Source organism: Rhinolophus hipposideros, assembly GCF_964194185.1.
Source record: "Rhinolophus hipposideros genome assembly, chromosome: 16".
Lineage (NCBI taxonomy): Eukaryota > Metazoa > Chordata > Mammalia > Chiroptera > Rhinolophidae > Rhinolophus > Rhinolophus hipposideros.
Genome location: NC_138062.1, coordinates 48,502,852 through 48,523,873, shown reverse-complemented (window position 1 = coordinate 48,523,873; position 21,022 = coordinate 48,502,852). Strand labels below are relative to the sequence as shown.

The 21,022-nt window shown below is 55.2% G+C and overlaps 2 protein-coding genes across 2 annotated transcripts; both read left to right on the top strand.

Annotated features, from left to right (window-relative positions):
• The first annotated feature begins 2,121 nt into the window (after positions 1–2,121).
• Positions 2,122–7,675, top strand: PGLYRP2 (peptidoglycan recognition protein 2). The gene is made up of 6 exons (XM_081077047.1): positions 2,122–2,160; positions 2,455–2,568; positions 3,680–4,786; positions 5,628–5,838; positions 6,418–6,715; positions 7,575–7,675. Exons 2-6 carry the CDS (start codon positions 2,478–2,480, stop codon positions 7,662–7,664), a joined length of 1,797 nt encoding a protein of 598 aa, XP_080933173.1. The 5' UTR covers positions 2,122–2,160; positions 2,455–2,477; the 3' UTR covers positions 7,665–7,675.
• A 2,149-nt stretch (positions 7,676–9,824) lies between these two features.
• RASAL3 (RAS protein activator like 3) lies at positions 9,825–20,229 on the top strand. The gene is made up of 18 exons (XM_081077034.1): positions 9,825–9,878; positions 10,006–10,349; positions 12,118–12,248; positions 12,380–12,458; positions 12,569–12,630; positions 12,989–13,059; positions 13,681–13,807; positions 13,912–14,010; positions 14,460–15,002; positions 15,389–15,533; positions 15,782–15,926; positions 16,751–16,987; positions 17,076–17,277; positions 17,383–17,501; positions 18,388–18,778; positions 19,047–19,204; positions 19,754–19,817; positions 19,923–20,229. The coding sequence occupies exons 2-18, from the start codon at positions 10,019–10,021 to the stop codon at positions 20,064–20,066; spliced, it is 3,048 nt and encodes a 1,015-aa protein (XP_080933160.1). The 5' UTR covers positions 9,825–9,878; positions 10,006–10,018; the 3' UTR covers positions 20,067–20,229.
• Positions 20,230–21,022: the final 793 nt, after the last annotated feature.

Here is a 21,022-nt window from a genome sequence, read left to right as displayed (position 1 = left end):
AGCTGTCCCCACTCCCTGGACAGGGACTGCTCTCAGGAGACTCCTGGTCTGTCTGCGGCTGTAGGGCTATTCGCCTACCCTGGCAAAAGGGCCTCATGAGGTGGGAGTGAAGTAGGGGTAGGGGGGTGATTCTTCATGGGAACCCCAGCCTTTTTGCTATCTCCCAGGCCCAGCCCAGAGGAGGTATCTTGGAGAGTGGGGGCCTATATGTGTGTATATGTGTTTATGTGTGTGTGTGTTTCATAGCCTGACCCCAAACTGACCCCACATCCTCAATCAGGCCTTTCATGCACTCAACAATCCCTCCCTGCCGCCCACTTGGTGCCTGGCCTGTGTTGGGCACTTCTGGGTACCCCAAGACTCAGCATCTCCTAGTCTCAGGGAGACAGAACCAGACAGAGAAACTCCCAGCCCTAAATGGGAGGGTCTGGGTCAAAAGGAGGAACCCTAGGCTAGGGAGCCAGGATGGGAAAATCGGGTAGCCAGGGGTAATCAGGGAGGCTTCCTGGAGGTAGGGTCCTACCCCAGAAGATCATAAATTTCAAACAGACCTTAAGGGAAATGATGGCCAGCCATGATATGCCCCTGTCTCAAACTTGACCCAGCCTCTGCCACCAACTCCAAGCTTTAAAAGGGAATCAAGGCTGCCTGTCTGGCTGGCCCATGAATTCCTGGGTGTGAAGTCGCTCTGCAGACAGTCTGCAAACAATTCCCCAGTGTAAAGGGTCATAATTACATTGACCCTGACCCAGCCACAGGATAGTGCCCTTGGCTTAAAGCCTTCTCCAGGTTCTAGCTTTGTGACTTTAGCCAAGTTACTTAACCTCTCTGAGCTCATTCACCTGCTGGGTAAAGGACATAAAACAGTTAAATAAAATTGCAAGAGTCCCCCAAAGCTACAATCAGAGGTAAAAACCCAGGGTCCATAATGCTGAATCAAGGTAATCCCCAAATGGGCATCAGGGGGGGAATCTCATGTGACAGTCATCCCCACAGCATCCTGGGCTCCCCCCTGGTGGATGCAGGGCTGGGACTAAAGTAAGGCAAATGAGACACAAAGACAACATCCGAATTCATGATTTTCCCTTTCATCTATGGCTCCAGCGTGTCTTCACACAACACTGTTCCTGATCCTGTCTTTATCTAAAATGTTGGTATTTTGTTCATCATGGATTTTTTTTGCACTCACTTTGGTTTTTTTAAATACTGCATTAAAATATTACTTATCTTAATGGCTGATATTTTTGGCTCTGCCTTAAATTTTGTGCATGAGGAGGATGCTTCACTCTCCTCACACTGGTCCTTGCCCCAGATGGACACACAGCCCACATCCTGCACGGGGCTCTACCAGGCAGAGCCTCCATCCCCAAATCCTTGGAAATGGGGACTCAGGAAGATATTTCCTTGGATTACCCTAGGGAGTGGCCCCCATTCACTCTCTCCCCTAGCACCGTATTCTCTGAGCTTCCACTGTGTGCCCAGCTTTGTGATGACCGATGTTGGGTCCCCAGAAAGAAGAAACTGGATGTCTGAGCATGCCCCCTGGGAAATCCCAGGCCTGGCTCAGCCCGGGCATTCCCAGGCCCGCCCAGGGCCCGCCCTGCACTGAATGCACAGCCTGGTGGGTTACCTGGAAACTCACCAGGCTGGTTTCGAGGTGGGAAGCCCACAGTGAAGCAATTTCCACGGCAGCCCCAGCCACTTCAAGCCCATCCTACCTGACACTCAAATAAAGCGGAGACAGGCTCACTTCTGTGGGACTCAGCCACGGACCAGGGGAAGAGGGAAGACCCCTCACTGTCAACCAGGTGAGCCCAGATGTCAGCGTGTGGGACAAAGTCAGGGTCAGGAAGGCCCTGGCCCTATCCCTGCTCTCAGCTACACCTGATGCCTTGGGATCAGGAGCTGGAACTGGATGAGAGGGGACATCTCCTGGTCCCCTGGGCTCAGAGTGGACCTTGCCCAAAATAATCCCTGGGCCCCGCACCAATTAGAGAATTGGTGAAGAGCTTGAAGAGCTGGCAGCAAAGGCAGGAGGCAGTGCCAACTCAGGTCTCTCTTTCTCTCCCCTCCCCCCGCACAGCCTGTCTTACCAGTTGGGCTTGCACCTCAGAGTACTCTGTGGTGGCCAGTAGCAGTTATTGAATGATCAGGAAGCAGGTAGGGCTCGCTAGGTTGGCCTCAGTTTGTTGGAGTCTGAACTACCTGGCCTCCTGGTGCTTCTTGGGAGGGCCTGGCTTAGTGACTCTTGACCTCAGCCTGGGAGGGACAGGATAGAATGGGGGAACCCCTGCGACCCACATGACCTTGACCCAGGGCACTCTGTCCCCACGCCACCGCTGCCTCCCGCCCACAGCTCTGCAAGGGGCAGCCGTGTCATTCACCGCTGGACTTTGACAGTGGCCAAAGACACCGTTCAGTTCTCCACGCCTGTCTTCTTCCAACTTTGCCAAGGTCTCTGCTGAGGTCAACCAGATATGACCCCCGGAAGCTGGAACCCCACAATGGTGGTCCAGGGTATCATCTGGATCCTGCTTGGATTATTGCTGTGGCCGGAGACGGGAACAGGTGGGTCAGAAGGCAGAGGCCTTGGGTCAGGACAATCAGTTCTGCAGAAGTATAATGCTGCCCCCTCTATGTCCAGCCCCGTACAGGGTGACTAGAGACCCCCAAGAGACCCCGGGCTCAAGGAACCACCAGTCTGGGGACACAGATGCTCCCAGGTCCACAAGGTCCAGCTAGGGGGTAGGGGAAAGACCCAGGGCCAGAAAAACAAAAATCAGGAAAGCTTCCTGGAGGAGGAGACTTAGATATAGGACAGGTAGGAGAAGAGTTTTACTTGGGGAGAAGCAGGAAAGGGCATTTTAGACAGAGAGAAGAACAGAGGAATTACAGTGTGGACTCTCTGGAGAAGAGCCTGGATTTCTAGGTTCAGATCTGCCTCTGCCTCTGCCTCTTCTTAGTGGTGTGACTTTAGGCAGGTTATCTACCCTCTCTGTGCTCACAGGGTCATTGTGAAGATTAAATCTGTTAAGTTATATAAGTCACCTAGAATAGTGTCTAGCATATAGTAAATGTTTAATAAATGTTAGTTATTATTCAACAACCCATTCCAGCTCTGAGCCCAGCACTTCTGGGTTCCAGATTGAGCTGCTGATTTTTCCCCCACAAGGCACAGGTCCAAACTCTCCTCCCCTGGGCATCCTCCATACACCTTTCCCTCTAAAATTCCCCAAACTGCAACCCATCACAAAAATATTGTCCATCTTTCCCTCAAAATACCTGGGGACTCTGCCCCCTTTTGTCCATCATATTGCCACCACCCTAGCTTTGGCCACCTTTATTTCTCACCTCCACACTGGCTCCCCTTCTCTACTCTAACTAGCTTTCTAAAAATACATTCTCCACGTGGCCGCCAAAGGAGCAATCTTAGAGCACCAGCCTGGCTGTGTGTCTCTCCTGTTCATGAACCTACCATGGCTCTGCAGTGCTTAGATAGTCTAAGATCCTTAACCTGTTGTCTGTGCCTCGGTTTCCTCATTTACACGAGGACAGTGTTGGGGGTCACGGGTTGTCAGATGGAAAGTTGGGAGCATTGAGAAGACGTGGAATAAGCAGAGGGAGGCTCAGGAACAGAGGGTGCTGGGCCATGAAGCTAATGCCATCCCTCCTCCTGCAGCATCCTTGCCCCTCCTCATGGACTCAGTCATCCAGGCCCTGGCTGAGCTTGAGCAGAAGGCACCAGTCACCGAGGCCAACCACACTGCCACTGTGTGGCGGCTGTCAGCCCAGGACTCTGGCCCGCACGATCCCCTCTATCCCTTTGTGCCGGAAGGATGGAGTCTCAAGGCCACCGAGTTGGATCCCCCTGCACTGAGCCCAGAGCTTCGAGGCTTGATCAAGGAGGTGGCCCGACATGGAGTGCATGGTGGGCAGGAATATGGGGTGGTGCTGGCACCCGATGGCTCCACAGTGGCTGTGGAGCCTCTTCTGGCAGGGCTAGAAACAGGGCTGCAGGGGCACCGGGTCATGAACTTGCCCTTGGATAGCACAGCCACCCCTCTGGGGGCCAGAGATACCTTTCCAGATGTTGGAGCTGTGGTTCCTGATATAAGAGCCACCTCCCCAGAACTCAGGGATACCTCTCCAGGTGTCACCTCTGCAGATGTCAGAGCAGTATCTCCAAATGTTAGAGCCACAGATCTTGATGTGGGAGCCACCTTTCCAGGTGTCAGAGCACCCTCTCCAGATGACCAAGCCTCCTCACCAGATGCTAAAGCCAAGGCCCCGACCACTGTGGACAGCCTCCTGGTGGTCACTTTGGCCAGAAACCTGGGCCTCACTTTTCTCCAGAGCCCCCAGACCCGGAGCCATCCAGCCCTAGGAGCTGAGGGCTGCTGGGACAAGCTCTCTGATCCCCAGAACTTCACACTCCTGGACCCTGAGGCATCACCACTCACCACAGCCTTCCTCAATGGTGCTCTGGATGGGGCCCTCCTTGGAGACTACCTGAGCCGGGCCCCTGAGCCCCGGCCACCCCTCAGCCACCTGCTAAGCCAGTACTATGGAGCTGGGGTGGCCGGAGACCCAGGACTTCGCAGCAACTTCAGACGGCAGAATGCAGCAGCTCTAACTTCAGTTCCCGCCCTGACCCAGCAGGTGTGGGGGACCCTGATCCTGCTACAGAGGCTGGAGCCAGCACACCCTCAGCTGCAGGGCATGAGCCCAGAACAGCTGGGGGAGGTGGCCATCCGTGCCACCAAGGAGTTCACTGAGGCTTTCCTGGGTGAGAATGGCTCCCACTCCCTGTGACTCTCTCTCACAGACAGGGACGTTCTCAGCCCCACGTGGTCTGGGGAGATCCAGGACTCGGGGATTCCAGAGTGAGCAATAGGGCTCTGCCTAAGAGGCCAGGGCACCTGTACAGGTGAGGAAAGGCTAGGTCCAGGTCTTGCAGGATATATAGAAGTTCATCTAACAAAAAAGTGAGGAAGAAGGCATTGCAGGAGGTGGGCTCAGCACATGCAAAGGCACAGAGATTGAAACGGAAGTTCAGCCAGTTACTCCTGTGTATCTTTCTTTAAGTGAGTTGTTTCATTTCTCTGCACCTAACTTTCTTCAGTGAGGCTGGATAATAGCTACCTCTTGTATTTGCTCTTGTGTTTAAGAAAAATAAACATGTAGAACAAGTAGCACTAGCTACCTCTTGTATTTGCTGGATGGTTTAAGAAAAATAAACATGTAGAACAAGTAGCACACAAGTGAAGTATAAAAAAAAATACGGGCCAAGATCCCTCTGTTTTCATTGTAGCTGTCTCTCCGAAAGCTCAGAACAGGGCCAGCTGAAGAAAGTGGGTCCTGGGTTGTAAAGAGCCTTGAAGTCTGAACTACAGTTCTTGGGGTTTATCCTGAAGAGAGTCGGAGTCATGCGGTTATCCCAACAGGACTGGAATGCTGTTAGCTTTAGTTAAGTTAGATCCCAGTGAAGGCCAGTGTGGTGTAAAATTGAACTGTCCCCAAATCTGGAAGGATGCTGGGAGGGTGGCCCATATATGCGCTCTTACGGGGTGCAATTAGCAGGCAGAGCAACGGTGGCTGACTCCAGCCCTGGACGCCCTTCCCCGCAGGGTGCCCCGCCATCCACCCCCGTTGCCGCTGGGGCGCCGCGCCGTACCGGGGCAGCCCGACGCCGCTGCAGCTGCCGCTCAGGTTCTTGTACGTACATCATACCTACTTGCCTGCGCCACCCTGCACCGCTTTCGCGCGCTGCGCCGAGAACATGCGCTCCATGCAGCGCTACCACCAGGACACGCGTGGCTGGAACGACATTGGCTACAGGTAGGCGGGACCTGGCGGGGTGGGGACGAGGCCGGTTTTACAAGGGGTAGACCCTGGGTAGGCGGAGCCTGACGCAGGTGTCGGGATTGGAACACAGCAAACCTGGCGAGACAGAGGAGTGTGAGGTGGGTGGGGCCAAGGTGGAGAGAGGCGTGGCCTAGGCAAGGGTGGGGACTTCACAGAGACCAATACTCAACACTGGGACTCTTGGATCTGCGGTGGGACTAGGAAAGGAGGCGGGACCTGAGAGGGGGGCAGGACCTGTGGTAGCGGCTAGGGCTGGGGCGGGGCAGTGATGGGGTTTGGCCTAAGACAGAAAAGGGCTGTGAAAGGGAAAAGAACGGGACTTGAGACAATGGGGAGGGGACTGGACATAAAGGGGCGTGGCCAATGCCGAGGGACAGATCCAGAGAAACAGGAGGGTTTCTGAAGTGGCATTTGGTGGGGGAGTGGGACGAGGCTGGGCCAGGCAGAGACAGCGCGACCAGGCAGGACTTGGGGTGGGTGTGGCCATTGGCACAGACATGGGGCGGGGCGCCCCCTGACACCGCGCAGTACCTGCTCCCCTCTCCTCGGCAGTTTTGTGGTGGGCTCAGATGGCTACGTATACGAAGGCAGAGGCTGGGACCGGGTTGGCGCGCACACACTCGGCCACAACTCCCGCGGCTTTGGCGTGGCCTTCGTGGGCAACTACACCGAGGAGCTGCCAGCCGAGGCCGCGCAGCGCACAGTGCGCGACGTGCTCCCCAGGTGCGCGGTGCGTGCGGGATTCCTGAGGCCGGACTACACGCTGCTGGGCCACCGCCAGCTTGTGCGCACTGACTGTCCTGGTGACGCGCTCTTCCACCTGCTGCACACCTGGCCTCACTTCGATGCTGTGAGTCGGCGACGCCCTCACTACCTCGGCCTGCCACCCATGGGACACAAGCTCAGCCTGCCTGCCTGTCCAACTTCAGCAGGCCCCTCTCTCCTTCCTGTAACCCATGCCCACACAGGCAGGCCCCTGATCTCCCTTGCAGCCTTTCTGTTGAGGCAACTTAGGCCCAGCCTTAAGTTGTTCTGCTCTACATTTCCTACCCGCCATCACGTCCTCTGCCTGCACAATCTCAGCCTAGTCCCTGACCTCAGCCCCCAACACGTCTGCCCTCCTAACCAGAGGAAGGACCCTGACGCCTGCAGCAGACCCTCTACCCTCACAACTCAGCCTGGCCTGCATCACCTACACCCAAGTCACAAATCGGCTGCCCATACAACCGCGTTCCAGCCTGTCCAACCTTGGCCTCACCCCTGCCTCCTACCCAAAGGCCTTCTGTCCACACAACACTCACCTAGCCCGTTACCCTCTACAGAAAACCCCTTTGCCTGCATAATCTCTGTGAAGCTGGTCTCCCTCTGTTGCAGTCTTCTGCCTAGACAATCTCAGCCCTGGGGATTCTTACTCAGCCCCAGCTCCCTGACTGCTGATGACAATTCTTATGCTGGAGCAATCTAGGCCCAGCCAGCACCACCTCAGCCCCACACCCTGACCTCCATCACTAAAATATCTCTATACTCACACACCTGCAGGACCTCGTGCTACCTACATACTGCCACTCTTATTTCATTAAGCTGGCGTGCAGTTAGTGGTGCTCCCACCCCCTCACTTTGTCCTCTTCCCCATGCAGTGGCCCACCGTGAGGAGGGGAAACCGAGCCTCACCCCACCCCCCAAGCCTCACCCTCTCTCATCTTTTTTAGAATGTGAAGCCAAGAACTGCCAGGAGGGCCTCCAGGAGATCCAAGAGAAAGCCAGCTCCAGTGACCTTGCCAGCCACAAACCTCCAATAAAGAGACTGCGGAAAGAAAACCGGTGCCTGTGTATCATCTGTGTTTGCACGCGTCGTCTTAGTTTTGGTTTGCCCAGAAGAAGACCCTGAGACAAGAATTCCAGTGCAAGTAGTTTTGGAGGTGATCCCAGTACATAATAGTTGGGGAATAAGGATGAGTGGTAGGGCAGGGAAGGCAGCGCAGAAAGGGTGCTTTATCAAGCAAGTTGATACTGGGGGCACATGGTGCTCACTCCCACTGGGAACCTCTGGGGGACAGCATAGGACACACACCTCAAAGTCATCCCGCCCAAGGGGCAAGGGAGCTGGGGTATTGATCCTGCAGCTCTCATAGTCATTGGCTGAGGGCTGCTCTTGGGGAGGTGTTAATTGTCTGGCACTTTCAGGCTGTTTGTTGCATGGGCAGAGTGGACTCCATCTGTCAAAGAAAGTCCTCCAGCAAAAATGCAGGGAATTGGGAGTGGGGCCAGTATGCACTGAAGTGGTTAATGCTCAGGGACACGGTACAACACGGGGAGATTCCACATGTGTGTGCAGTGAGTGGCCTGATACAGTATGAATGAGGTGGGCATATCTAAGGCATGTGCACCTTTGTGAACACGACTGGCTACAGGAGAAGGGTCTTTGGCCCTTACTGAAGACTCTCCTGCTCAGAATGGATTATAGAATTTGTGAGGGCCAGTGTAAATGAAAATGCAGGGCCCCTGTTCAAAGAGCAAGAACTTCAAGACAGCAATAGCAGAGCATTAACTCAAACATAGTGTGGAGTGCTTCTGAGTGTGGGGCCCTGAGTGACTACTGCACATCAAGATGGTCCCACACACCTCACCTGGTGGATTCTGGTGACCTTGCCTTTGTACAAACTGTTTCTTCGACCTAGCATGCGCTTCCCATGCTCCAGGTTGCAAATGTCACCTCCTCGGGGAGGCCCTCCTGGATTTTTGCAGCTCAAAAAGTGTCACTTCTGCTCAGCTTCTACTGCAATCTGTCTATTTTCTTCCAAGTCCTCCTCCCTTGCTAGAAATGCCCCGCATTTATGTTCAGGATCTGTTCCCCTGCCTAAACTGTGAGATCCAGGAGAGCAGAAATTGTATTTATTTAGTTCCCTGTGACTTCTCCAGCACTTAGCACATAGTAGGCACTCAGAAAACATTTGTTGAATAAAAGAAGGCTCCCATTATGAATCTTCTGAAACTGATATTATCATTGTGTTGTACAAATATGGAAACCAAGGCTCAGAGAGAGGAAGTGACTTGTCTGAGGTCACACAGCAAGAGAGGGACCAGCTGGCACTGGAACCAGGATTCTACTGACTCCTATGCTGACTCACTTATTCCTCAGAATAGAATTTGCCCAACTCTTTTTTTCAAGAAAAAATTTATTAAGCAATGGTACCAAAATGTACAGCTCAATGAATTTTCACAACCGAACACATTCATGTAACCAACACCCAGCTCAAGACATAGACTTCTTAAATTTGTTATGTGAATTTCACCTCAATTTAAAAAAAAGAAACAAAAACCATGACCGTGCTTCCCCACCCACTAGCCCCCACCAAAGGAAATTGACATCCTAATTTGTTGCACATAGTTTTACCTGTTTGGAACTATATCAATGGAACCAGACTGTGTGTATAGTCTTCATTGTTGGGTTTTTGTTTGTTGTTTGTGATTCATCCCAGTTCAATCATTGAGTAATTCATTCATTCTCATTGCTACAGGGTATTCCACTGTGGCAAGAGACCACAATTTATCCATTCTACAGTATATAGACACTTGGGTTGTTGCCAGTTTAGGGCTATTATGAATAGTGCCAGTGGGCACGGCTATTGGATGAGCTGCTGGGTCAGAGGAGAAGCGTACAGTCAATGTTTGTCGATCAGGCCAAACAGTTTTCCAACTTGGGCAAATTGGTCTACACTCAGACCAGCAGTGGATGAGAATTCCAGAGGCTCCAGCACTTTGGCAACGTGTACCTATTTTGCAGATAAGGCAACTGAGGCTCAGAGAGGCGCATGTGCTGCCTCCTGATCAGTGAGAGATTCTGGGTTCTGCTCTGTCACCTCCTCTCCTCCCGCATCCTGCCCCCACTGTGCCCTGCCGCCTGGCTGTGGGGTGGGGTGGGACAAACAGGGTCACGTGGAGTAGCGTTCAGCAGGAAGAAGCCAGGCAGGGTACAGACGGCTGCTGATTCTGGGGCTGGTGAGGAAATCAAGGTAAGGGAGAGAGTGCTTGTGGCCCACAAGGGGGTTTCCTGGGGGCAAAGCTGAGTCGGGAGAGGGCCAAGCTGAGGACAGCATGTGGGCAGACACTGGGCAAAACTGTCACCCTCTCGTCCCCTAGGAGAATCCCCACCATGGACCCACCATCAATAAGCCAGGCCTCCCAAGCCCAGCCTGCAGCCCCATCCCCACTAGCCTCCTACCACTGGCACACAGGGGGCAGTGGGGAGAAGAGGACTGGAGGATCCCACTGGGGCCGCCTTGCGGGCTGGGGGAGGGCACTGAGCCACCAGGAACCCATGGTCAGCAGCCAGCCGACCCAGCCCGCCCGGCGCTCGCTGTTCCGCCGGGTCTTCTCTGCGCCCCCCAAGGAGTCACGCACAAGCCACCTCCGAATATCCAAGACTCTCTGGGGGAGGAATAAAAGCCCATCGCTGGAGCCAGAGTCGGAGCCAGAGGCTTCAGGTACATGGTTCCCCCATCCGGAGCTTGGGCTGGGCTGGGAGGCCGGATGCTGGGTTTCGTGTGCCTCCGGAGCATCAGTTCTATACAGACGCAGGAAGTTGTGGGGAGTGCAAAAGCCCAACAGGAAGTGTCTGGGGCCCAGCTGCCCTCTTACCTCTTTCCCCCCTTACCAGGGCCTGGGGGTGTGGCGTGTGGCCAGGGACCTGTGGGAAAGGGGGTCCAGCCTGGGGAAAGGACAGGGAATAGACTAACAATAAAGCTGTCCAGATGCCAAATGGCTCCTGGCCCCAGTGGATCTCTTCTCATATCCAATGGCCCAGGCTCATCCTCTCCTGCCTGGCTATCCATCTCAGCTGCCTTCTGCTCTCCTGCCCTCCAGCTTCCATGTCTTAGTTTCTTCACTACCTTGGGTCTTAGCTTCCCTATTAGTTAAATGGCAATCATTATCCCCACCTTAAAGGGTATATGATTTCATTCATTCATTCATTCATTCATTCATTTGCTCATTCATTCAAGCAGAGGTCTTTTGAGCATTTAGTATGTTCCAGGTCCTGATCTAGACACTGAGGACACAGCAGTGAACAAAATAGATGTCACTACCTGGCCCGTGAGGCTCACAGTGTAGTGAACATGACAGACAGTTAACAAGTAAACAAGAAAAGGACAGATGGGGCTAAGTGTCGCAAAGAGGGATCTAGAAGAGTATCTTGAGGATTGGAACTCATGAATGAAGAGCTAGCACAGGGCCCAGCGTATTTTAAGCGGTCCGTTAACGAGTGGGTATTATCGTTTCTTCCCCTAGTGGTAAAACAATAGGGCAGACAGCTAATCTGGGAGGGTTGGTTCAGCCAACAATTCTCACCATTCGTATTCCCATTTTGCAAAGTCATCTCTTCAACCCTGTCTAGGGTATCAGGTATTGCCCACTCCATAGGATCCAAGAGCACTTTCTAACAAGCAGACTGATCCTCTCCCGCCCAAATACCTCCCATGGCTCCCCACTACTCCAGGATAAAATCCCCTCTAACTGGCACCCAAGGTCCAGCACCAATTCTTCCTGGATCTTCCCTTTCAGCTTCTGAGCCCCCAAACCCTTTGCGCTTCCCTTCATTTCCCTGGCCCTTGTCATCTCCCAGCCTTTGATCAAGCTGTTCCTGCCATCATTTCCTCTATCTCTGTCAAAATCCAACCTGCTGTTCGAGTACCGGCACAAACTTACTCTCTCACTGGGAAGTCTTCCCTGACCCACTGCACTACCACCTCCCCTTACCCTGACCTTTTTCTGTTCCTTTCTCAAACTGTGAATACAATCCACCTCAGTCTAGTTATTTATGTAAGGAACCAAGGCTGTTGTCTTGTTGTTTAACCACTTGGGCCTACCCACTGTCTTGGTTAACAGAAGAATGCTTGTGTCTGAAGCACAGCTCAACCACTCACAAGCTGTGCGAAAATGGGCAAGTGACACAACCTCTCTGGTTTCCACTTTCCTCTTTGGTAAACGGGGGTTATAATAGCCCTTTGAATGGATTTGGAGGATTAAATGAGAGAAGGAGTGTGGAGCAGTAAACACAGTACAGAGCACATAGTAGGTGGGCTGTGTCCACTACCCATGGTTGGTCCACTACCCATGGCTGGCGTGGCTGCTTTGGGGGGAGGGAAGAAGAGGAAGCACTGCAGAGGGAATGCCCAGTGAGCCTTGGTTAATGGAAAGGGTGGTCTGAGAGACAGGAAGGACTCCCAGGTGCTCAGCACCTCCTCCTCTACCCAGAGCCTAAGCCAGAGCCGGAGACCCCTACACCACAGATCCCCGAGGCCCCCACACCTGATGTGCCCGTCTGGAACATTGGGGCTTTCACCCTACTTGATGGGAGGCTGGTGCTGCTCGGGGGTGAGGAGGAGGTGAGAGGGGGCCCATGGGCAAAGGGAGGGAAGAAGGGGATGGAAGAGGGAATAATAGAAAGGTGTCTGCCTCTCCCTTGGTCTGCCTGCCTGCCTCCCCTTTCTGACTACCCACTCCTGTGGGGGAACAGGGTCCTCGTCAGTCCCGGATGGGGAGCGCTAGCTCCGAGAGCAGCATCCAGGCGACCATGGGGAACCTCAGGGATCCAGGTAAGTAAGTGTGAGAGGTGGGAAAGGGTGGGACATTTGGGAGCCTGTCAAGGTGGGGCAGAATCCAAGATGATCCTATCTCCCAACCTTCCACCCCTGACCACCCACAGATCGGATGCCTGGAAAGACTGAGCCAGAGGCTGCTGGCCCCAACCAGGTCCACAATGTTCGGGTGAGGCATCCAGTGGGGGGTGGAAGGGACAGCAGAGATTCCCAGACCCTCAGAAGTGAAAGGGGACTCTTACTGGGTGATCCTGGGCAAGTCAGTGAAACTCTCTGGGCCTCAGTGTCTCTATCTGTCAAATGGAGCCAATGAGAGAATCTCTCTCTCTGGGCTGTTTGTGAGAAATCAATAGAAAATACGGGAAAGCATATGATTGGTGCTTTAGAAAGGGGAGCTATTGGTTGCTTTTATTATCCCTACTGATACAGCCTGAGCTTGTGGTACCCCAAGACCAGGACACCCTGGGGGGAAAGGAGCTGAAGAGGGAGCATAGGATTCTGCCCAGCTGATCTACCCCTCCCCACAGGGGTTGCTCAAACGGCTGAAAGAAAAGAAAAAAGCCAGGTCGGAGCTGGGAACCAATGCCTCTCGGGATGGGTAAGGGTCTCTGAGGGACCAGAGGGGCTGGGATTCAACATTGCCCCTCCCCCTCCCCCTGCCTATCATTCTGACCTTCACCAAATATCCCCTGTGGCCCCCTCTGTGTTCTGCCCCATGTTGGGCCATGCTGGAGCCACTGAAAGACCATAGCATGGTACCAGTCCTCCATGGAAGCATGGGAGCAGAGTCTGACACAATAAGCCTAAAACCGAAGCTACGTCAACACCCTGGTCTGGGAATGTCAGGGAAGGTACCCTTGAGCTGAGATCTGAAGGATGGATGGAATTTAACTAAGTCCAGAAGTGTAGGGAAAGCATTCCAGGCAGAGGGAATAGCATGTGCAAAGGCTAAGAGGCTGGAAGACACAAAAACAAGGCCAGTATGACTGGAGTTCAGACAGGCAGGGATTAAGTGAAGGGAAGTGAGGTCAAAAGGTGACAAAGGATATACTATGCAAGGTCATGCAGACCACCACGAGGAGTTTGGCTGAGGCTAAAAGCGATGGGTTCAAGTTCAGTTTAGGTTCAAGTCCATCCTGACTTCCCTCCACCCTTCAGGCTGTAGGGGATGGTAGGGGGAGGAGGGAGGAACGAAGCTTTTCCCTTGCCCCCTCCCCAGACCCCCCAGTGCTCTGGGCTCTCGGGAATCGCTGGCCACACTCTCGGAGCTGGACCTGGGCTCCGAGAGAGATGTGCGGGTATGGCCACTGCACCCCAGCCTCCTGGAGGAGCCCCACTGCTTCCAGGTAAATAAATGCAGGCAACTCTTCACTCTTCACATCACCTCGACCCTTTGGCTTTGGCTCTACACTTGGTCTCAACCACCCTTTGGGATCCCCCTTCCCAACAGGTAACTTGGACAGGCGGGAGCCGCTGCTTCTCCTGTCGCTCGGCCGCTGAGAGAGACCGCTGGATCGAGGACCTTCGTCGCCACTTCCAACCCAGCCAAGTCAGTACCGCGGAAAGTCAGGGACATAGAGGCCCCGCCCACAGCCCGGCCCAAGTCCCTTCACCAATCCAACCCCCTCCCACTCCATAGCCCCGCCCCTTAGACCCTTCTGTGTTCACATCTGTACAACCTCTTCTAGACCCCCCCCCCCACTAGTACCAGCCCCTTGCACACGACCCTGTCCCTTCTATTCAATCCGGACCCTATCTGCAACCCAAAGCCCCGCCTACCAGGCGGTAGTCAAGTCCCCAGCCAGCGCGCTACCCCTTTAAACTCTGTAGCTCCGACCTATCCAAGAGATCCCAGGACAGCTAGAGGGCTTCCGCATGGCCACGTTGGAATCCCCGTTGCACCACCGTCTTCCCCTAAGGCCCAGCTCCGGCACTGCGTTTCACCTCTGGTGCTCACCATCGAGCACCTATGCCTCTCCCTACCACTCTGGTCCGCAGGATAACGTGGAGCGGGAAGAGACGTGGCTGAGCGTGTGGGTGCACGAGGCGAAGGGGCTGCCCCGGGCGGCCGTCGGGGCGCCAGGAGTGCGCGCGGAACTGTGGCTGGACGGCTCACTGTTGGCGCGCACTGCGCCCCGAACTGGCCCAGACCCGCTCTTCTGGGCGGAACGCTTCCACTTCGAGGCGCTGCCGCCCGCGCGTCGCGTGTCGTTGCGGCTGCGCGGAGCGGGCCCGGGGGGCGCAGCGCTCGGCCGCGCTACACTGGCGCTGGAGGAGCTGGGCGCCCCCTGCGCGCCCGCCGCGGGCCTGGAGCGCTGGTTTCCGCTGCTTGGGGCGCCAGGCCGCGCGGCGCTGCGGGCTCGAATCCGGGCGCGGCGCCTGCGCGTGCTGCCGTCCGAGCGCTACAAGGAGCTGGCCGAGTTCCTCACTTTCCACTACACGCGCCTCTGCGGGGCGCTGGAGCCCTCTCTGTCCGCGCAGTCCAAGGAGGAGCTGGCGGCTGCCATGGTGCGCGTGCTGCGGGCCACCGGCCGGGCGCAGGTGCGGCTCTGCGACGGAGCGGACCCTGGTGACCAGAGGCTGACGGACAGCGCGCTTTGTCTAGGGAGTGGGAGGGGGCAGAACCAAGTGGCATCTACGAAAGATGGGCACCTGGCGGGGCGGGGCAACTGGAGGGGCACGGCCTGAGCTTCAGCTACGAGGAGCTGGGCCTGAGCTGAGCCTCCGCGCTCAAAGCTTTAAGATTCTCCCGGGAGAGCTGGAGGTTCCCGCGTGTTAGGTTGTTAGGTGCCCTAGCAGTGAGGGCCGGGTCAGAGTTGTTGCTATGAAAGGAGGGGCCTGTGACCAGGTGGGAGGGACCCGCCAAGCGCAGGGATTCCCCCTGGCTCAATCTGCGCTTCGTGCAACGTAACCTCCGCTATGCCCAGGCGCTGGTGACAGACCTGGGCACCGCGGAGCTGGCACGCAGTGGAGGCCGTGAAGCGCTGCTGTTCCGGGAAAACACATTGGCCACCAAAGCCATCGATGAGTACATGAAGCTGGTGGCACAGGACTACCTCCAAGAGACGCTCGGTGAGGAACGGGGCCTGTCAGAGCTTGCTGGGCGGGCTAGGGGACCCCAAGGGAGATCTGAGCGTCCCTGGGTAACATGGATTCTGGTACTGGGTGGTGCCTTCGGGGTGCTGGGATGCTGGAGGGAAATGGGGGACTCCCCAAGATGGTAGGTGCCTCGGGAGTAAGTTGGAGATAGAGTTGGAGGCTAGGTGTGGTGGGTCCTAGTGGTCATGGCCCTGGCTCCTGTCTGGCTGTGCTGACTGCAGGGCAGGTCGTGCGGCGTCTCTGTGCCTCCACTGAGGACTATGAAGTGGACCCCAGCAAGTGCACGGCCTCAGAGCTGCCCCTGCACCAAGCCAGACTGCAAAACAGCTGCGAGGAGGTCTTCCAGAACATCATCAACTCCTATGAGTAAGAATCAGGGCTCCAGCACCTGAGCCTGCCCCTGCCTCTCAGCCACTGTGCTGGTGGCCAGATAAAATACAAGGTGCCCAGTTAAATGTAATGCAATATTTGGAATATACATATACTAAAAAAATTATTCAATTTTTTTTATCTGAAATTCAAGTTTAACTGATAGCTGAAGTTTTAATTGCTAAAATTAGCAACCCATTCCCAATGTCATGCCACCTAACCCCAAGTAACCTGGGATCCAATTCCTTGTCCTCTAACCACAGGTGACCCCATACCCTAATTCCATGCTACCTGACCCCCGTTAACATAGGACCTCAATCCTATGACCTCTGACTCCAGGTGATGCCATGCCCTCAATCCTATGACCCTTTGCCTTAAGTGACCCTGTACCTCAAATCCCATGCAACTGATCACAGGAAACCTGGGATTCCAATTCAATAACCTCTGACCTTAGGTTAACATATATGCCTAATCCCACGTCACCTGGGAAAACAATACCATGATTTCTGAACCTAGGTGAATCCATAACCCCAAGCCCATCCTATTTCATATCATGTACTCTGTGTGGCACCACAATCTCATGTCCAGTTATTGCTAGATCCCAAGCTCCTGGCCTCTGTCCCTAAGTGAACCTGTACCTCCAACTCCAAGATTACTGACTCCAGAGATCACTACAGTAATACACCATAAACCCTGACCCCAAGCATCATTACCCCTGATGTCTGCAATCTTGAAACCCAGAATACAGGTGACTCCTGATCCCTGACCTGAGGACTTTGATCATCCCTCCCTCTCTCTGACCATTGGCTCTTCTTCCCCAGCTGGTTTCCGGCGGAGCTAGGCACTGTGTTCTCAGGCTGGCGGGAAGCATGCAAGGCACGTGGGTCTGATGCGCTGGGCCCCCGCCTGGTGTGTGCCTCTCTCTTTCTGCGGCTCCTGTGTCCTGCCATCCTGGCACCCAGCCTCTTTGGCTTGGCACCAGAGCACCCAGCCCCTGGCCCAGCCCGCACCCTCACACTGATCGCCAAGGTCATCCAGAACCTCGCTAACTGTGCACCGTAGGTGCTGGGAGGCTGGAGGGCCCTGGTGGGGTCCATGGGGGTGGCAGATGCCTGACCTGACCCACCCATTCGGATTCTGACTCAGGTTTGGTGAGAAGGAGGCCTACATGGACTTCATGAATGGCTTCCTGGAGGGTCATGGACCTGCCATGCAACACTTCCTGGACCAAGTGGCCACGGTAGATGTGGACGCAGCACCCAGTAGTTACCAGGGCAGCAGTGACCTGGCCCTCCAGCTGGCGGTACTGCATGCCCAACTCTGTACCATCTTTGCTGAACTTGACCAGGTGTGACCTGAGCCCAGAGCCCAGGACATGGGGTAGGGAGGCGAGAAGGCAGGGACCCTCTGGCCCCTGAGAGCTTGCTCGACATCCTCCATGCATGCCTCACAGGTAACCCGTGACAGCCTGGAACCGCTGCCCACCATTCTGCAGGCCATAGAGGATGGCCGGCCTGTACCTGTATCTGTGCCAATGCGTCTCCCACCACCCCCAGCCCAGGTCCACTCCAGGTAACTTGCCTGCCTCCAGTCTGGTCCAGTTCTGACCAGTGGGAACAGGGGCAAAGGCAAGCACAGGGTCAGATGGGGGTCAGAGGTGAAGGCAAGATCCTGTCAGAGGTTAGGGATAGGGTCACATTGGGGTCAAGGTCAGAAAGTGGATTGGATAGAGGTCCCAGGCTGGAGACAGATTCATCCAAAGGGTCAGGGAGAGGCTCACAGTATCGTCAGAGGACAGGCACAGGATCAGATTGAACTCTAGGTGAGAACTGGCCGTTGCAGAGGTCAGGGACAGGTCACATCTGGGGCCAGAGAGAAAGTGACATTATGGTCAGCAATGAAGGTCAGGTTTCAGTGAGAGGTTGTGGATGGGGTCAAATCAGGGGTCAGATTGGGATCAGATGTTAAGATACATCACCAAGGGTCAGAGACAGGTTCATATTGTAAGCAGAGGTCAGCGTCAGATGGGGTCACGGGTATGAGCAGAGTCATCTTTGGAGTCAGAGGTCAGGGACCATAGCCTTTTAGGGGGCAGAGACAGGGTCAGTTTAAAGTGAGAAGTTACAGGGCTTCAGATTAGGAAGAAAGAGGGTATACCCTTGTGAGCAGAGGTCAAGCCCAGGATTGGAATCAGAGTTACAGAGGGTCAGGTCAAGGGTCACACTGTCAGATCAGGGACAAGGCTACAGAGGAGTCAAAAGTTAGAATGGGGCATGTCAAGAGTCATAGGACAGTATTGTTAGAAGTCCAGGACAGAGTCAGAGGTCCAAATGTGATGTCATCAGAGACAGGGTCACACAGAAGTAAAAAGATTATGTGGGATCATTGCGGTCAGAGGTAGGGATGGGGTCAGCTCAGGGGCCAGTCAAGTGTCTAAGCTCCTCCATCCCACCCCCAGCTTTTTCGCAGTGGAAAAGCCAGGCTTTCTGCCTCCTCGAGACCTCCCCAAGCATACCCCTCTCATCTCCAAGAGCCAGTCCTTGCGCAGCGTTCGGGGTGCAGGCGGTTGGACCCGGCAGAGGCCAGAGGAGGAGAGGCCCGTCCGGCTGCCCCGGCTGGTGCAGCGCACGCAGAGCGTACCAGCTGGCCGTCCCGCTCGCCGCCGCCCATCTGTAGGGCCTCGACCGCGACCCAAAAGCTCCCTTCGGACCGGCCCCGCGCCGCACGGCCGACCCTGGACCAGGGCCTCAGCCTCGCTGCCTCGGAAGCCATCAGTACCCTGGCAACGCCAGCTTGACCAGCCGCAGGACACAGACCAGGCGCTGGGTACACACCGACCGGTCGGGAAGGTGAGGTCCAGCCCAGGTCCTCACACAGGGGAGAGATGACACTAGGGGCCAGGCAGGTCTGGGTTCAAATGTGAGCCCCCAGTGTTGTGTGACCCCGGGGCTACCTCAACCCTCTCTGAGCCTCAGTTTCCTCTCTGTACAAGAGAGCGCTATTCCACCAGAGACAAGGCAGTGGGGAGGCAGAGAGCAAGGGACAGGGAGGGCAGGGTCTTGGTGAGAAGGGGCTGGACGGCGGCGGGTCAGGTGACAGTTGCTCCCTCCCCTACAGCTGGCAGTACTGCAATGCGAGGTGGCCGCTTTGCGCAAAGAACAGAAGGTGCTGTCTGGCCTCGTGGAGTCGCTGAGCACCCATATGCGGGCCTTGATGGAGCAGCAGCAGCAGCTTCGCGGCCAGCTGGAGGAATTGGACTCCAGGCTCGGTGGAGGGTGAGCCTGCTCTCTCCATTAGCTCCGCCCCCAGGGGGACCCGTTATACGTAATCGGATAGCCCGGGACCCACTTTCCTTCAGGCCCTGCCTCTCAATCAACCAGTCCGACTCAAATCCCGCCTGGTATGGCCACGCCTCCTAGGTCAGCCCCGCCCCAACCCACCTGTCTAGGACGCGCCTGTTGGTCAGCTTCGCCAGCCCCTAGGTGACCCCGCCGCAGGTCCCGGGCAGGTCCTCTCGTTAGGCGTCATCCCTCATCAGCACCTTCCAAACAGGGTAGGCCAGGCCCTCTCAGTCTGGGAACGCCCCCATCCCGGTCAAGACCCTACGGAGGATGGGCCAAGCACCGCCTCCAAGGGTTGGTTGGTCCTCTCATCCCAGGCTCTGGCTCAGCCCCTTCTTCAAGTTCACCTAGGCCCCTCCCTCCTTCTAGACAGACCCTGCCTTCATCCCAAGCCTGGTAGCCTGAATCCCTGTCTCTCCAATTAGGGGTTGGAGGGGAGTTCCCCAGTCTCTGAGCCTCCCTCTTCGCCCCTGATCTCCACAGGACGTCGCAACTCGATCCAGAGCGCGACCCTCCAAGCAGTGAGGCCTACAGGCTGAAAAGTCTGGTGAGACCCCCTGCCCAAGCTCTGGGGCAGATCTGGGCGGTGAGGGAATGAGAGTTGGGATGCCACCCTTCCCTGGGTCCCAGCCCACTGCCGCTGTTTCCCCAGGAGCGCCGCCTGGCTGAGATGGAGCGTTCTCAAGCCCAGCTGAGGGATGCCATACAGAGCCTGCAGCTCCTTCCAAGGATGCCGGCGTCCCGGAGCCAGCCCCTGCCCCTCAAAGCACCCTCTGTCAACGGAGACACCACCTGAGCTGCCTACTCCGCCCCCACGTGGTCTGGGAGTAAAGAGATAGCCATATTAGGGGCCCATCCGGTCCCTGCCTCAGCCCTGTATGGCTTTCAGTGGGGAGTGGAGCTGTAGGTGACAAGCAGTCTGGCACTGTGAGGTTATCCAGTAAAATCTTGATTTCAGTAAAATCAATGGTTTCTTTGTTCCTAAGTGTTGCCAATCAGAAAGCACCCCAAATAGCACCCCACTATTCAGCTCTCCCAAATTTTCCCCTAATTGGCGGCTAATGTAGTGGGCGATGTAAAGAAATTCTCCCCAGCTGAGTAACCTCAGGCCTTCACTCTCTCAGAACCTCAATGTCCATTTCTGTAAATTGGATCTAAAGTTCTTTACACAGTAGAAGACCCATAGTTCAAAGTATGCAAAAAAAGGTATTCATTCATGATTGTTAGGACCAGCACCTGCTTCTCAATGAAGCCCAGATTTCACCTCCACCAACCCTCAGGCCCCAAATGACAGCATCTTCCAGAGTCCCTAAATCCCACGCCAGCTCCCTCTTAGCAGGGAGGGCATGGGTCTGGGAGGCAGATGAGGGAAGGGGCAGGTAGGTATAGAGACAGTTGAGTTCTGTGGGTGTTGGTGGTCTAAATGAGTGGGTATTTGAGTCATAGGTGGGTGGATGGGTGAGGGGTAGGGTAAATAGGACAATAGGTGGGTAAATAGGTTAACATTGCCGGATGTTTGCACTAGCAGGTGAATAGTTAAGTAGTAGGTGGTTAGCTGGGATGGATATGTCTCTGCCCAGAAAAGGCCTGGATCGTAGTAGGAAATAAGTATTTGAATTGAGTATGTGGTTATATATATTGTATGAACATTTATTGAGGTGACGTGAGACTCTTGAGCTGAGCAGTGAGGAAACAGTAATGAACCAGACAGACAGGACTCCTGTCCTTGTGGAAGTTACACTCTAGTGGAGG